Raw genomic sequence first — 16,721 nt, 5'->3', positions numbered from 1 at the left:
GCAGACCGACATCCCCTCCCTAAGGCGGGAGGAGGGGAGCTGGAAGGCAGACGTGTGTCCAACTCCTTTGCAGCCGCCCTGGAGGGAGGGCCAGCGAGGCCAAGGAGGCTGAAGGTGCTTCCCAAGTGGAAGCCGGCAAGCGGCTGGAGGAGCTGCGCCGCCGCCGCGGGGAAACTGAAAGCGAGGAGTTCGAGAAGCTCAAGCAGAAGCAGCAGGAGGCGGCCTTGGAGCTGGAGGAGCTGAAGAAGAAGAGGGAGGAGCGAAGGAAGGTCCTGGAGGAGGAGGGGCAGAGGAGGAAGCAGGAGGAAGCCGAGCGGAGAGTCAGAGAGGAGGTAAGGCGGGTGCGGCGTGGCCCGTCAGGGGTCTTACGTTACCCGAGCCCCTGAGGATGCGTCTCTGGTGACCCTTCCAGCCCCGGAAATAGTTTCTTCCCAGGTGAACTGCTGCTGCTCTTTTGAACATGAATTCTTACAAATACATTTGAAGATTAATCAGCTTGCTGTGTGCTAGACATGGTTCTAAAACTTTTATCCACATTAGTTTATGCAATTCTAAGAACTCTCTGATATGGGTCGTCTTCTCATCCCCATTTTACAGATCAGGAAACTGAGGCACAGAGAGGTTTTTGTAATTTTCCCCAGGTCCCACTTGTCTTAATCCATGACCCTGTAATGTCCCTCAATAAAGAACAGTTAGCAGAGAAGGATGAAAAAGTCTGCAGATTGGTTACAAGAACCGAGTCACATGATCATGATAGTTGTTTTTTTGATATTTGAAGAGGTTTTATAGAGAAGATTCTCAAAAATAGTTTTTGGGGTGTTTTAAGTGGAAGAGTCAGTAACTAGATTTTCACAGGCAGTGACAGTATTGTTCGTTACTGTATACCCAGGACCCAGCCCAGTGCCAGGCATGTAGCAGCAACCCCGTAATTATGAACAGATGAATTTGTTCCATCTTTTTAAACGGAACTGAAAACAGATAAAGTTACAAGAAGGCAATTTTTGAAAACTGAACAAGCGCTTAACCAACTACTGTAAGCATTGCTACAGTTTACAAGGTGCATTTTTTCCTTTCATCCTGAGGTACATTATTCTCATTTTATAGACAAAGAAGTGGGAATCAAATAGTTTGAGTAACCTGTGTGAAGTTACTTGACTAATAAGTGATAGAATTGGTACTGAGACCCAGCTTCTCCAACTCAGCCTAGAGCTTTTCCCACAAATCTTTGGAGATAGTGATCTCCCATCATTAAAAAATATGTAAAAAGACTTTAGATGACTTTACGACGTGGATCCTGTACAAACATTCCCTGAACTGTGGAAAGTTTGGATAAATTATTTCAAGGTCTCTTTCAACTCCAGCTCTAAATGAGCCAATGATCTTTGGTTAGGAAGTAATTGGGATGATAGAGCTTTAGAATTAGACACTCTGCCACTGGCAAGCTGGGACCTTGGGAGAGTCACTGGACTACTCTGAGACCTCTTTTCCTTAACTGTGAAATATCTACTTTCAGGATTGTGGCGATGATTAAATCACTGTATTCACGGTGCCTTGTACATAATAGGCACTCAGGAAGTCATAGTTATCATTATTGTTATTATTGTTACCTAGAGGAGCAGAATATCAATGAAAGCAGAAGAGAAATGTGAACTCTGAGAAGTGGATTGGACCTAGGAGATGATTCGGTCTAACCTCCCACCAAGCACAGTGTCTTAGTTCTGGCTGCTGTAACAGCCGTAGACTGGGTGGCTGATAAGCAATAGAAATTTATTTCTCATAGTTGTGAGGCTAGGAAGTCCAAGATCAAAGTCCAGCACATTCTCTGTCTAGTGAGACCTCGCTTCCCAGTTCCCAGACGGCAGTCTTCTCACTGTGTCCTCACAGAGCAGAAGGGATAAGAGAGCTCCCTGGGGCCTCTTTCGCAAGGGCACTATCCATTCATAAAGGTTCACTCTCATGATCTAATCACCTCCCCAAAGCCCCACCTCCTAATACCATCACTTTGGGGGGCTAGGATTTCAACATATGGATTTTGCGGGGACACAAATATTCAGTCCACAACACACAGGATCTTTCTGCAACATCCTCTGAGAGATGAACATCCGGTCCCTGCTTGAGAACATCCAGTTTGAAAACTACAAAGACTACATAAATCTCTCAAAAAATTGTTCATAGAGTTTATGCAGCTTGATGAGAAGGCAGGGGAGAGTATTTTAGGCCAGGAGTGAAGGCACAGAGGGGTTAATGAGACAGATTGTAAACATCTGTGATTTCACCACTAGGGTGCAATATCTATACCATTTCAGGTTTGTCAAACCATCTAAAATAATCTACTCAGCTGAGGTGTGGACAACCATGAAATCGTCTCTTGTACAATTTAGTAAATATAGTAACATACATTTATATAACTTTGCACATAAATCATCTCATTTGTCTTCGCAACTCTCCTAGGAAGCAGGCGGAAGGGATACTTACTTTACATGCACAAAGTGGAAGGTCAGTCCTAGATGACTTGACAGGACAATGATGACAATGATGATGGTCATTCTGAGCACTAGTCTAAGCATTTTACATGGGCTTTCTCATTTTGTCCTTGTTAAAGCCCTAGTCAGTGGATATTATTATTATCCCCATTTTACAGATGAGGAAACCTAGGCACAGAGCAGGTAAGTAACATGGCCAAGGTCACACAGTTGAGAAGGGGCAGCCCAGAGTGCTTGTCGACAGTTAGACTCACAAGCTCAGGCTTAACCTCTGGTGCCACCCTTGAGGAAGGGATAGCATCCTTTCTAGAACCTGGGTCTTTTTCCTCTGGGACTATGCTTTCCCCTACAGCACTCTTTCCTTTTGGCTTGAAGCTGATATTGACGTCCTTGTTATTTGTTCTTTCTCTCTTAGGAAGAGAAGAGGAGGCTAAAGGAAGAAATTGAAAGGCGAAGGGCAGAAGCTGCTGAGAAACGCCAAAAGATGCCAGAAGATGGCTTATCAGACGACAAGAAGCCCTTCAAGTGTTTCACTCCTAAAGGTTCATCTCTCAAGGTACTTTTTCCCCAGAAAACCTTCTTATAATATGTCTATTAAAATATAATAGAAATGTGATTTTAGCCCCTGGTTTAGTTATTGATTATTCAAAATTTTGCTTCATTTATCTTTTTGCTCCTTCTTTCAGCAATTGCACAGCTTCTTTTTGTTTTCAAGATATGGAAAGGAGGGAAATAAAGTGGAGAAATTTTTGTCCGTTGTTTATTAGATCTTTGGTATACATTAAAAAGACCTTTGGTGATTATCTCTGGATCTCACTGACCCACGCCCTCCACATGCCTTATTACTTTGAGCAAATAAAAGTGGAAACATTTAAACTTTATAAAATGGGCAAATATATTTTAAAGGTTTAAGCTGCTTTTCATGCTAATGTTCATTTTTTTCCCTTGTCATTATTAAGAGCAGCACAACTGGAAATGGTACATGTCAAATTTTAAAGCTGTTATCATGGGAGGAGATGAAATGTGACTCGGATAGGCTCCTTTGCCAGGATGAGTTTGGTCCGACTACTGCCTTCATAGAGCACAATTCCTAGTGACTTGGAAGTGCTGCTGAAAGAAAAGAGAATGAGCAGGAAGGAGCCGACTCAGGGAGATGATGGCATGGTTGCCATGGAGGAACAAGAACGCACACTCAAATACACGTTTTTGATTATACAGTTGGCGTGTTTTGAGTACCTGACACAGTGAAAATACTCAACGAGTATTTATTGAATGAATGCATGAATGAATGAATCTTCAGATTGGAACTTGGAGCAGTTTTTATTTTATCCTCATTTTCCATCAACCTAGCTGGGTTACAAAGCACTGACAACAGGTAAAGCCAGTATAGAATCATAGCCAGGCTCCAGCTGGTTAATGTGTGCATGTGTGTATCTGTCATTGTGTGTGAGGTCTAATGTCCACACTAAAATGATCAAAAGCCAGTTACTTACGTTTTACAATTATTACCTGTTTCACATGAAAAACAGTATGTTTTATCCCTAGATAACTTCACTTAGTCTTTAGAATGGTCTGGGTCCCAGTCCACCATAGTTCTAACTCCTCCCAAATAACCTCCTTATACTTGAACCCTCGTCTTAAGAGCGGCTTCAGGGGGAATCCAAACTACATCACAGGGGCATTTTCTTATCTAATGTTTGATATTTATAACAAATCTAATGTGCGCTATGTGCTGTGAAGGCGAGAAGCACAAAGCGAGGTCACTGCCCCTAGGGCACTAATATAATTGACTGCCTCAGGAGAATTCAAGAATTGCAAAGGTAATGAAGTGCAGACTACCAGCTCAGTGAGGTCTCTAAGTGGGGCACAAGCAGGAGAGAGAGGCTTTGTTGAGTAGGTGAGCCTCATGTATGGATCTGAAATTTGAATTTCGTAAAATCTTCCTATGTCACAAAATAGTCTTTCGACTTTTTTCCAACCATTTAACAATGGAAAATGTTCTTAGCTTTTGGGTGGGTGGAGGACATGGGCAAGTGGACCATAGTTTGCATACGCCTACTGTAGGAGAAAGAGCTGAAAGGCAGACCCTGCTCAGTGCAGACCATCTCTGTGCAGGTACCAGGTCCCTCCTCAGTCTGTGTCCTTTTATTCCTGGCTCATCAATAATTAAAGAAAACCATGTTCTCTCTCTTTCAACCTTCCTTCAGATGCCACTCAAGCTAAGCTTTCCCTGAACTGTCTTGGGAACATGAGGAAAGTAGTAGTCAGTAGTAGGAGGATGGATGCAACCCATCCTCCTCCAAACATCTCTCTACCTAGTTTCCAACTTAACTTCTCTAGTGTTTCCATCAACCAGACTCCTGGGTTCCCAGAAAGCCTTTTGTCTACTCACTCTGGTAGAGAGGCACGTGTGAGCAATCAAAGTTGATATGTAGAAAAGAAAAAACACATTTTTAATTTCTGTGTAACAGAGACATGCTTTCAAGAACAGGCAGTCTAGTGCTTTTCTCCATAGTATGTGCCTTGAAGAACCTGCTGTGGTTCTTGTTTTAGAACTTAATTTCATGTCCTACAATTGAATTCCTGCAACTATTGATACTCTTGGCCCTGCAACTTTTATAAACGGTCACAAGCTAACATTGTCAAGTGCCAGTGGGAGGAGAAACATTTGATATTTGACCTCAAGATATTATCAACTGGTGTATTTTGTTCATTTCTCATGACATATTCCTTGTCTGAGAAGCTCAGAACCTGGTTTCTCATAGTTAAATTATGCTAGCAGTGAATGATTTTTCTTACATAAGACATGCAAAGAATAAGTTTTAAGTAAATTAAATTTAGAATTTTGTTTTTATTATTATTGTTTTCATATACTGATGGTGGAAGGAGTGTGGAGTAAGGAGAGCGCCAGTTTGCTGAAATGTGTGGGGTTTTCCCTTGAGTTTTACGGGGACAACACTGCCACCTCTTGGTCTTCAGAAGAACCAATTTCCCCCTTTAAACTCCTTACACAGGAGATTTAATTTACAAATTTAGTACAAATTGTTACATTACCCAGAGTCACTAAGGGCAGGAATTTTCCAACAAGAGTACATCAGCAATGGATGGTAAATCCTGATAAAATGTGATAATGAAGTCAAGCTATATTGAATATTGTAGATACAAATGGAGAAGGTAGGGTCTGAGAGCCTCTGTAGTGTGAATAAATGTGATGGCCAAGGTTAAGAAGATGATCCCCGAGTCAGAATGATGCTAGAGGTGCTACAAAGAACAAGTCTCATCTCTGCCTCCCCTCTCCACCGACCTTTCCCCACGCTGAATTGTTCTCCATTATTCAGTCCCACCACTCTACATGCCTCTTGGTTCCCCAAATCTTTGTATATGTGTTTGTTCTGTTAGAAATGTCCTCTCCCCTCTAACTCATGCACTCCACCCTCACTTTCATGAACTCATTTATAAAGCTGTGTAAACTATAAACTACAAATCTCAGCTCAAATACCAGAACATCTGAAAAGCCTTCTCGAACTCCCCCATTTTCTTATCTTTAATATGGTACCTACCACCGAATTTAAAATTTTTCATTTATGTGTTCTACTAGTCTCCCCTACTGACTCCTTAAATAATTGGAACCCTGTCTCATACATCGTTGGGTGTTCAACTTTATATAATAGTACTCACATATAATTTATTGGTTGGTTGGTTGGTTGACTGACAGGTTGGCAGGGTTAAATCAGGATGGATAGATGGGTGAATAATATTAAAGGTGCCAGTGCATTGCGTGGTTCTAATGTGTTTTACCTCATTCAACTGGGAACTTTTTCTGCAGAAATGCACTTCTAAGTTTATGTTAAAATCAGAAAAATAAGATTTAAGACCCTTTACATCTCATAAACTCAGGGATACCTATAGCATTCTTTTGCATAAAGTTTTATGTTTAATGAGTTTGATTTTATCTTTGTAAGAAATCATTGGAAAGGATGAAGTGCTTAACTAACATCTTTAAAAGTATTATTCGACTGATATTAGGAGTGAAACATGTTTTCCAAAAAGCTTAAGGGTATTTATTAATAATCCATGAGTCCCAGGCCAACAGTCCAGAAAAAGCCATGACATCTTAAAGATTGTAGGGGACGGTCAACCACACCAGCCTAGGGTAACTGTAGCCTAGTAGACTCCTTGGCTGCCCTGAACAGGGCAGAAAATGGACCTGTGTGCTTTGCACATGCAGTCATATGCAAAGAAGCTGTTACTATTTGCTGATGATAGGTGACGCGTGGCAGAGGATATTTCTAGCCTGGAGTTGGATATCATGAGGAGTCAACAGATATTTGCTGACTTATAAAGAACATCTGGATTTGAGTGATGCAGTTTCAGTAAAATATAATGTTTGATTTAGCAGCTTTAGTTGTAGCAAAATTTCTGGCTTTTAAAAAAAGAATTTATTAAAAATGACTAAACTGCCCATCGGTGTATATCCATAGCGGTTTCTCTGGGCTTATTTCCTTATTTCCCACTTGGACTAATAGGGCCTTCATGAGAGGCCCCAGCATTCCTGATGAGCTGTGCCCCAGTTTCACTCATCCCCACCCCCATCTCCCATATTCAGGGCAAATTAAGTTCAGCAATCGGTTTGACAGCTATCAAATAAGAAAATCAGGCTAAGCAGTAAGTGAATAGTTCACAGTTCCTGGTTATATTTCTTATATATATAAATATCAATTTGTTACGTTGTATACCTAAAACTAGTGTAATGTAATATGTCGTTTATACCTCAATAAAAAATAATGGAAAAAAATTAAAGTACATCAGAAAGCAAAAAAAATTGTTTTAGTCTTGAAATGTAATTATTTTTGCCCTTGATTTATATTATTTCAGAGGCATTTTAATTCCACTTTGTCTCCAGAACTTCATATTTGTCTATTTTCTTCCAGTCCTACCTTCGTCTCCCAAACCTCATTATCAAATACCTTGTATGTAGTTTTCCTCTGTAGCAGAGGTGCTATGCACAGCACCCTCATACTCTTTGACACCCTTTGGTACTTTTATTCCCCACATTCAGGGAAGATAGTAGTATGGGCTGAGAAACACTGTTTATAAACTGAAAATATTAACTGGTTTTATTTTTTTCCAATTCCTAGATAGAAGAGCGAGCAGAATTTTTGAATAAATCTGTGCAGAAAAGGTAATATGGTTGATTGTTGAATTGAGAATCATCCGCCATTATATGTATGGAAAAATTCTCTCATTTTTATATATGTATGTGTGTGTTTATTTACTTAGCAGTGGTGTTAAATCAACTCATCAAGCAGCAGTAGTCTCCAAGATTGACAGCAGACTGGAGCAATACACCAGTGCAATTGAGGTGAGAGATGTCCTCAGAGTTATGGTCAAACAAATCAACTCTGATTATATAAATAATCATAGAAACACTTAGGACAATAATCAAGTCCAGTGGTGTTAGAATGTTAATGATGTTTTATAACTAGTTAGAGAGAAAACAATAATAAAGACACATTATAGAAGAGTTTTAAATAAATTATTGTTTACTACTTTCCACCTGTATTCTTTAGTGAAGGTGTTACTTTTTTTAATGAATGAGTTTATTGTTATTTAAATATATTATTTATGTGTTCACAAGTATATCTTCAATATTCTTAATTCCTTATAAAAGGTGTTCCCATATATAGTTTTAAACAGGCCCCTTACAACCATGATTAGTCCTCTTTTATCTATAAGAACTTTTATTATCAAATAAATTGGTAGTATAAATTAATATAAAGATGATAGCCAGCTGGCATTTAATGAATTTCAAATTGAAAGGATCATAGTTTTATGCTTCTGTCTAATCCAACATTTTTTCCGCCCAGTTGACCTAGGGGTGTTACTCTATTCAGAAATAATGTACTATATTACCAAGTACCAAAACACTAAGAGGGTAGGGTGCCATTGATCAAGATGTGATTCTGGTTTTTTTCTCCTTTGTGTAGACTTTAGTCAGTGGTTTTAGTCGCCTGCTGTGAAGTAATTGGATCAGTTTGATTTGATTTCTCCTCTCCTTTGTACTGCAGAGTGGAGATACCTATAAAATAGTTCATAACAGATGATAAGAGGGAATAAGAAAGAGAGAGGTCTGGATGATTTATCAAGTGAATAATCAAGTCTTAACATTCAAGAGGAGATTTTCAGAAGATTAAATGGCCGCTAAATTATAAGACAAATTGCAGATAGTTATTTTCTGTGGTTAAATTGATCACAGCTCTAACAGGGTTAATGAAGCCAAAACTGTGGCTCCAGGCTTCACATAGTCCAGCAATGGTGCCACTCACCCTGGCTGCCCGCCTTGATGACACATGCCACAGGCCCCAAAGCAGGGCCAGGAGAGAAACTGCATGATTTGGGGTGCGCCCATCACTACTGCTGGAAAAGTATCTTGAATGCACACCTTTCTTTTTACACCCGTTCATTCCTCCTTCCAGTCTCCATGCAGTGGTCTCTCAGTCTTTCAGTCTTTTAGCACACCCCCGTCTCTGGTCCTTGGCATGTACTGTTAGCTCTGCGTGGAGCGGTGTTTTCTCCTTCGTTCACCAGCCTCTTTCAAGTCTTCCGTCAGATCTGGGTCTGAATGTCACATCCTCAGAGTAGCCTTCTTTGCCCCCCTAAACTAAGTACCACTGTCCTATCGTGTGCTCTCTTGGCGTGCTTACGGCACCACACTCATGTTTCATAGCACTTACTGCAATGTGAAATAATAGTGTATAACTAATTACTGTCTCTCCTATTAATGTCAGTCCACTGCAGCTTACAGAGTGGACTGTCTTGCGTACCACCACATCCCCAGAGCCTAGCACAGTGCCCTGCACACAGCAGGCACTCAAGAAGTGTCTGTTGTAGCAATGAAGTAGCATATCACCTTAACAAGAAATGGAGTCCCAATGAAAAGCATATTTCACTTTCGAAAGATCCTCTGAAGTAGATGTAATGGTTTATTTGGAGGTAGAGATGTCATCAGAATGTACTTTCACAACAGAAATTATGACTCTCATTTTTGGTGAAGGCATTTACACAGTGAATTTGTTAAGTGATAGTGTTGAAGAAGACAAGCTTACTATAGTTTTACGAGCGCAAACTTACCAGCACCAATCCTAAAAATAATTCACATACTTCAGGGAACAAAAACTGCAAAACCTACGAAGCCAGCAGCCTCGGACCTCCCTGTTCCTGCCGAAGGTGTCCGCAACATCAAGAGCATGTGGGAGAAAGGCAATGTGTTCTCATCACCCACTGCATCAGGCACGCCAAATAAGGTGAGCAGAGGATTGCCGTCTTTTAATTTTGGAGGTTGGGTTTTTCTTTTTTCTTTTTTTCTTTTTTTTTTTTTTTAGGAATCACATAGTTAATTACAAAAGCAGTGAAAAAGGTATAATTCTTACTTACTTTTGCAATGACCAAAAAGCAAGCTCAGGAAGAATGTGTGCCTGAGGCTAATAGACTATGCACTGTGTTCTGGCCACAGGCCTCTAAATGCAGTACCCAGAGTTAATCGCTGACCTTGGGGTTGGGGGTAGGAGAAGTGCAGGGGGAAGAACACCAGATAACATACTCTTTAAATATCAGGTTTAAGGTTTATTTTTGTCAAAATATTCAATATAATGATCAATAATTGATCAGTGTTATGTGAAATAATACTGGATATTATTTTGAGGTTGCTTTGAAATTTTCTTTCCAGGTAGGTTTTTTTTTCTTTAATATTAGATGCTTGGCCTTTTGTAGGAAACAGCTGGCTTAAAGGTGGGGGTCTCCAGCCGCATCAATGAATGGCTTACCAAAACCCCAGATGGAAACAAGTCACCTGCTCCCAAACCTTCTGTAAGTAGCTCCAGGTTCTTCTGAATTTGTCTCATAGCTCAGCTTCCAGCAACAGAAGAAAACAGGCTGTTGGTCTATTTGCCTGGGAAAAACAAGGCCGTGACTGCTGAATAACAAACAAGGAGGGCTTCAGATTGAGGGAGAACAGTCCCGAGCACTGTAATTACCCAGAAGGTAAAATGGGACCATCACCTCTCCACCCAGAGCATTGAGGCAGTTCAGATTTACACTCTTAACTGGTCTGCATGTTTAGCTTCTATTCTATAAATTACAGATAGGAATTTGAAAATGAAAATGTCAAATTATCTTGGCCATTTCTCTGTCAAGAGCACCCCTAGACTTATTCCCAAAAGAATGTGTATGTTGGCTATTTGAACCCATGTTTTCTAATTTGCCTAATTTCTGTAACTTAACACAAAAATACAGTTACTGGGTAGTTGTTGAAATAATTGCTGTAATTTTCTTGTCAACACCTCCAAAGGAAAGCCATTTAAAAAAAAAAAAAACCGTAAAAGTAGAAACTATAAAAGCTGGTTATGAATGTTATTTTTGGAAATGTAAAATTTTCTTATTAAGTGTGGCTATCTTACTATAAAAATATACTTTTAACCTTTTCATTGAATGTATTTGGTCATTGCCTTGCATTTATCGTTATAATCAAAAACCTTATTAAGCTTCCTACTGTATACTGGTGAACTTTCTCTGTTAAGTTGGCTTTTATACCTTTGTTGGTGCCCAAGGCAGCAAAGGCTCAACTGTCACAACCCCCCCATTCCAGAGGTAGAAGAAGAGCTTTCCAAATCCTAGGCCTCTGCACTGTTGAGCATTTAGTTGCATCCCTTTGCTCTATATTTAATCTCCAAATTCACTAAAGTTTTATCACTTTTCCAATTTAAAAAGAAAAGAATGGAAATATGTCCATACTTTTCTTGGGTACAGTTCCTTGTAGTCAATTAATATTCAGCTTGAGCTTCTCTGCATATGGGCCTCACAAGAGGTATAAAACTAATGTAAACCCAATTTACAATTGGACAGTCTTAATATATTGAAAAGAAAATCTTTTTCCTCTCCCAGTAGATATGGGAAAGGGGCCCTATAAAAGGAGACAGTCGAGGTGAGGGGTCGTACCCACAAGGTATGTGATCTTTAGTGCCTCGAGTTTCCCCAACACCCCAGGTGACATAAAGAGTGGAAATTATTTTTTAAATGGCAGTTTATATAAAGTTTTGTGGTTCCAGATCAGTGATTATTAACCTTTTTGAATTATGGACACCTTTGAAAACCTAATGAAATGTAAAGACCCTCTCCCCCAAAACACTGCATATAATACAAGTTCAGCAAGTTCGTGGACACACTGAAGGTTTCTCATTACAACAAAGATAAAGAGAAAAGGGTATATGTTTTTCTTCTTTGATGAGTATGGTACATTGCTAAAGGAGATGGTCACTTTTACACATGTATTTGCAACCTGTTTCATTTCTATCCCAGATTATACTCATGTATTTGGTTCAGGACTTGACCCATACTCTTCTATCAACACTTTAACCGATAAGCCTATCATCTATGTCACCCTAATGGGAGGGTTAAAAAGATTCAATACAGTTATTATTACAACAGGTATAAATGAGTCAAGGTTTCCACAGAAAGCCCCATTTTCTGGAGTTATTGACGGCCTCCTAAAAATGGCAGGACAAAAAGGCATTACAGGGAAATTACAAAATCATTGCCTGCTTTATCTAGTATTTAGTAAGTAATTTGCTAGACTGTCTACTAGAGGATAGAGGAGAAAAGGCAGGAAGAATGTGGCAAGTAGTATACATCATAATGATCTCTTCTTCCCCAGGTCCCATTGGATTTGGTACGTTAGTATGGCTTCCTGAATAAAGGCCAGGTGGAAACAAAGCAAGGTGTAATTGATGTTGCAAATAAAAGGGCAGTTTGAGTAGATCGTACTTAATATATAACTTTGAGCTTTGTGCACATCCCAAGAGTAGTAGGCCCAGCAATGTGCCACGTCATGAATAGCAGTATGGCAGTCTCTTTGGGGAAAGATATAACTTGGAATTTAGTAAGGCAGGAGGGTAACTCACAGACACTACAGATCCAGCAGAAAAGAAATGAAAATGTCCAAACTGCTGGAAAGGGCTGGACGGATCCTGCAGATACATAAAACTTGTCAGGCAAAAGGTTAAGTCCCGGAAGGCAGCTTAGAAAGACAGGTCAAGCAAAGAATTTTGTCTAGGTCTTTCCCGGGGGTGTGTGACACTGGCGGCCTGCAGCTAAGATCTGTGTAGTCAGGGCCATTTTGCTTTATATTCTTTCTTTCTTTTTTTTTTTTTTTTTTTTTTTTTTGCAGTACTAGGGCCCCTCACCGCCGCGGCCCCTCCCGCCGCGGCCCCCTCCCGCCGCGGAGCACAGGCTCCGGATGCGCAGGCCCAGAGGCCATGGCCCACGGGCCCAGCCGCTCCGCGGCATGCGGAGTCCTCCCGGACCGGGGCACGAACCCGCGTCCCCTGCATCGGCAGGCAGACTCCCAACCACTGCGCCACCAGGGAAGCCCTATATTCCTTCTTTTAAATTATAATTTGAACATGTTTTTAAGGTGTGGAGGCATGCATTCTTTAACTTGATTCCTTCTTTTTTAAAATTTTCTTACACCAGCCTCTTCAGGCATGTGTTTCCAGCCTGGCCCTTCATGTCAGGCCTGTGAGTTTGACACCCTTGGGATTCTGGTCAGACTGACCCTGAACCCAGGATGTCAGAGGATTACCTAAAGACAGCAGCAAATAGGAGGCTCCCAAAGGCTCCCTTCTAATTTGCGACCAGAGGTGATTTATTCTCAACCCCTTGTTTATATTCCTTGGCGTGTATGGGTGAAAGGGAAGCCTGGGTTTGCGTTTGCAGACATATGGCATGTGGCCATTAAGGAAAAATCAGAGAGAAATTCTTTTACCAAAAGAGTGCTCACCCAGTGAAACCTCAAGAACCAGGAAAAGAGTAATCCATGGGATTAGTGTCCGGTTCTAAAGTTCACTGAAGAGAAAAAGCATCCTCTGCTACTAGTTATGCATTAATTTTCATATAATTAAAAGTGCTCAAAAGCTTGTCAAATCAATATTATTTGGGTCTCTGAAAACTAGTAACTTATTTAAACATTGATCTACACCTGATTCTTTACTGAGACGTCTATTGCTATTTGTGGGTAGAATTTATAGGACCTCAGTGTAACTTTGTAACTGGAATTCAGTTCTAAGTGTGTCTGTTGTATCTGGTTAGTCTGTTCTTTGTGTCTAAACTACATGTTATATACAGCAATTAAAATGCTAATTTGTCTTTCTTTTTGTTTAAAAAAAACCCCAACATTGTCTTTCTCAGCTGAATTTTCTTCTTCATTCTTTGATCTCTGGTTGACTGGAAACCTGCTTCCCTGCCTTCATTTCTCCCTCTTCTTCTGGAGTGGGTCTTTCTCTAAAATGTAGGCTGGTCAGGTAATTTCATTTATATTTCCCATTTGAGTTAAAATGCCAATTTACTGCTCAGATGTTCATATTTTCTTAAAATGGACTCTTTAACTCTTTAAGTGATCTCAAATGATTCATAGGCAGGATTCAAGGAAAATACAATTCATTTTCTTTAGTAGAAGGGTATTCATGTGAAAGAAAAATATTTTTCTTATATGAATCAAATAAATAAAGTAGTAATAGCCACTTTCCAGAGCTTCCATTAGCATGTTCCTAATTATAGTTTCCAAATTTTTAAAACAGTCTTCCAGACAATTTGGCAGCTTCGACTTCCATTGGCGTACGTAGTGGAATTCTTCAAAAACAACCTGATTTGTTGCTTACTGGTTCCAAGTTAAATAGGTGTAACTCTCTAATAGAATATCAGGAATCCATGTCACAGTGAAAATCCAGAAATTCAGTAAGATTAAGGCAAATCTGAACTGCTTCACACGGTAATGTTTTTAACCAGTGCATTTCTAGTGTTGCAATCTCAATAGTATCTACTAAGAAAAATACATGTCCATTTAGACTGGTGTCCATGTATAAACGTAGTTGCTATTAGCTTTGCCTTCCTAATGAGAAAAGGGTTTGCCAAAATCAACATTACTATTTCAGTAAAACACATTTATTTTCTACAGACTACCTTTGCCAAGTATTCATATAAGCAAACGCTGGAAGAAGAGTAAATGGAAACAGAAATTTGGATCCTTATCCAAACCAAATTAATTATGAGGTAGTAAATAAAGATTCAAAGATATATAGCTGTCATCGATCATATTTTAGTGTTTTCTTCCCAAGATCTTTACATGTTCTCATATATGTCATCAACTGTCACTTTCTCTTGTGGGTACACTTTGTAGTAAATGTTTAATTTCACAGGGCTAGGTGCTCCTGATACACTTCTGAATTACCCCTTGCTCCTCAGGAAACACAAAATGATTCTAATCTGAGGAAAGTGCAATTAGAAAAATGTCTTAGATTGGGCTGCCTAGAAGCAAACCCTAAAATAGTGGTTCGTGTGCAAGTAGTTTACTTGAGACATGAAGAAAACACTACAGGAAGTGAGGCAGGAAAAGAAGTCAGCCAATAAAGAATGTTTATTAAGCAAGTCACTACGTGGGCTGTTAAACATAATCCTGCTGGGAAAGCCTGAAAGCCACCACAAAACACATGCTTCCGAGTTATCCTACCTGAGGCGTGAGCGAGTCTGAGAAATAGTCTTGCTCCAAATCTCATGGGTGAGTGGCTGAAGACTGCTCCTGGGGGTGTTAACTCTCTGGATGTCCAGCCTGCCTCCTGGGAGCAAGGTGGGCATCTGCAGCCAGAGGAAGTCCTCATGCAAAGAGATGCAGTGTTGGCCATTGGAAGTCCAGCTGGTACACATTAAAGTCATAAGGGCTGGGGGCCATGGGCAAGGCACCAAAGAAAAGTTAATTGGCAAAGTTAATGGGCAAGTTAATATCCAACCCCCTCAAAATTATTTAAAACTAACCTATGCTCGATTCACTTCTAAGGACATAGAAAGTTAAAAATTGGCTATCTCATTTTAAATATGCTTATATTCCAATTTTACTGGTCAATAAACAGTTAAGTCCTTGGTGAATGACAGGACCTAAACGCTAGATAGTTTCAGCCCATTCTCCTGTCACAGCATAGGTCAGGGTCCATATAAAATAGCTAGTGGGAAGCAGCCGCATGGCATAGGGATATCGGCTCGGTGCTTTGTGACCCCCTGGAGGGGTGGGATAGGGAGGGTGGGAGGGAGGGAGACGCAAGAGGGAAGAGATATGGGAACATATGTATATGTATAACTGAGTCACTTTGTTATAAAGCAGAAACTAACACACCATTGTAAAGCAATTATACCCCAATAAAGATGTTAAAACAAACAAACAAACAAACAACGGCTAACGATCCTTTTGATTCAGCCCATTTCAGATGACTAGGATAAAGTGCATTACACAAATAAACAAACGACAGATGTGGTGATTTATTTAGACCTGGCCAGAAAATATGAAGAGCCACCCATCATTTTTTTCTGCTTTCTCTTCATTAGGATTTGAGGCCAGGAGACGTATCTGGCAAGCGGAACCTCTGGGAAAAGCAATCTGTGGACAAGGTCACTTCCCCCACTAAGGTAATCTACTGGAAGATTTGTTTTCCACAGGTTCTCTTCCTGCTGTATCCTGCAGTATGCTGTCCCAGGGTCAAAAAAGAAATAATGCTGATCCAGAGAGTCTTGTCTGGGTAACCATCAGTTTCTAAAGACTTGTGTATGGTACCGTGAAAGGCAATGTCACGGAGCCTTCAGCATGGTAGGTTTGTCAGTCATACAAGGTAAATAGTCTAGATCCGTGGGATGGCTCCCAGTAAGACATTCTAGAAACACCATAGTGGTAGGGGTGTTGAAAACAGAAGCCTGTGTGGTATAACCATGGTCTACATTTCCTTACAAGGTCCAGGCTTGGAAATCAGAATTTGCAGATCACCTAGGAAAGAATGTCTGTCTCCTTGAGTAGTTTCAAATCGGCTTTCTGGAACCATTCTAAGGGGTTACATTGCCAGCAGCCTAGGACTCAAGGCTGATACGGCAAAAAAATTGAAATAATATTCAAAAGTTAGCAAAATTTGCTACCCTATGAAAACTAATGACTAAGAATGCTTGGATTTGTCTTTCTTTGGCCTTCTGCTCATCCTTCACAAAGTGGCCTGTGGTCAATATCTAAATGATGCACAAACTAAAAATAGGACCCCTTGTTGTACAAGGAGCTAATTCAACTCCTAATTCCCCATTCAAGTAATAATTCCACTCTTCTCCCTTGGTAGAGGGAAAATTGAAAAGAGAAAAATCAGAGAACGACAATAAGTA

At 40.2% G+C, this 16,721-nt stretch overlaps 1 protein-coding gene across 12 annotated transcripts in view; it reads left to right on the top strand.

Annotated features, from left to right (window-relative positions):
* The window catches only part of CALD1 (caldesmon 1), a 181,046-nt gene that overhangs the window by 160,344 nt on the left and 3,981 nt on the right, over nucleotides 1-16,721 (top strand). For 9 of the 12 annotated variants that reach the window (XM_027101854.1, XM_027101850.1, XM_027101851.1 and 6 more), the window contains 7 exons: nucleotides 74-332; nucleotides 2,899-3,039; nucleotides 7,622-7,665; nucleotides 7,764-7,845; nucleotides 9,650-9,787; nucleotides 10,254-10,349; nucleotides 15,909-15,989. In XM_027101854.1, coding sequence (XP_026957655.1) covers nucleotides 74-332; nucleotides 2,899-3,039; nucleotides 7,622-7,665; nucleotides 7,764-7,845; nucleotides 9,650-9,787; nucleotides 10,254-10,349; nucleotides 15,909-15,989 — 841 coding nt within the window. The remainder of the gene's footprint in view (nucleotides 1-73; nucleotides 333-2,898; nucleotides 3,040-7,621; nucleotides 7,666-7,763; nucleotides 7,846-9,649; nucleotides 9,788-10,253; nucleotides 10,350-15,908; nucleotides 15,990-16,721) is intronic. The other 3 variants (XM_027101856.1, XM_027101855.1, XM_027101849.1) reach the window with 1 other exon arrangement.

The sequence above is a fragment of the Aethalodelphis obliquidens genome, unplaced genomic scaffold (assembly GCF_003676395.1).
Source record: "Aethalodelphis obliquidens isolate GAN/ISIS:26980383/991018 unplaced genomic scaffold, ASM367639v1 scaffold5, whole genome shotgun sequence".
Lineage (NCBI taxonomy): Eukaryota > Metazoa > Chordata > Mammalia > Artiodactyla > Delphinidae > Aethalodelphis > Aethalodelphis obliquidens.
This window is presented reverse-complemented; position numbering and strand designations above follow the sequence as displayed.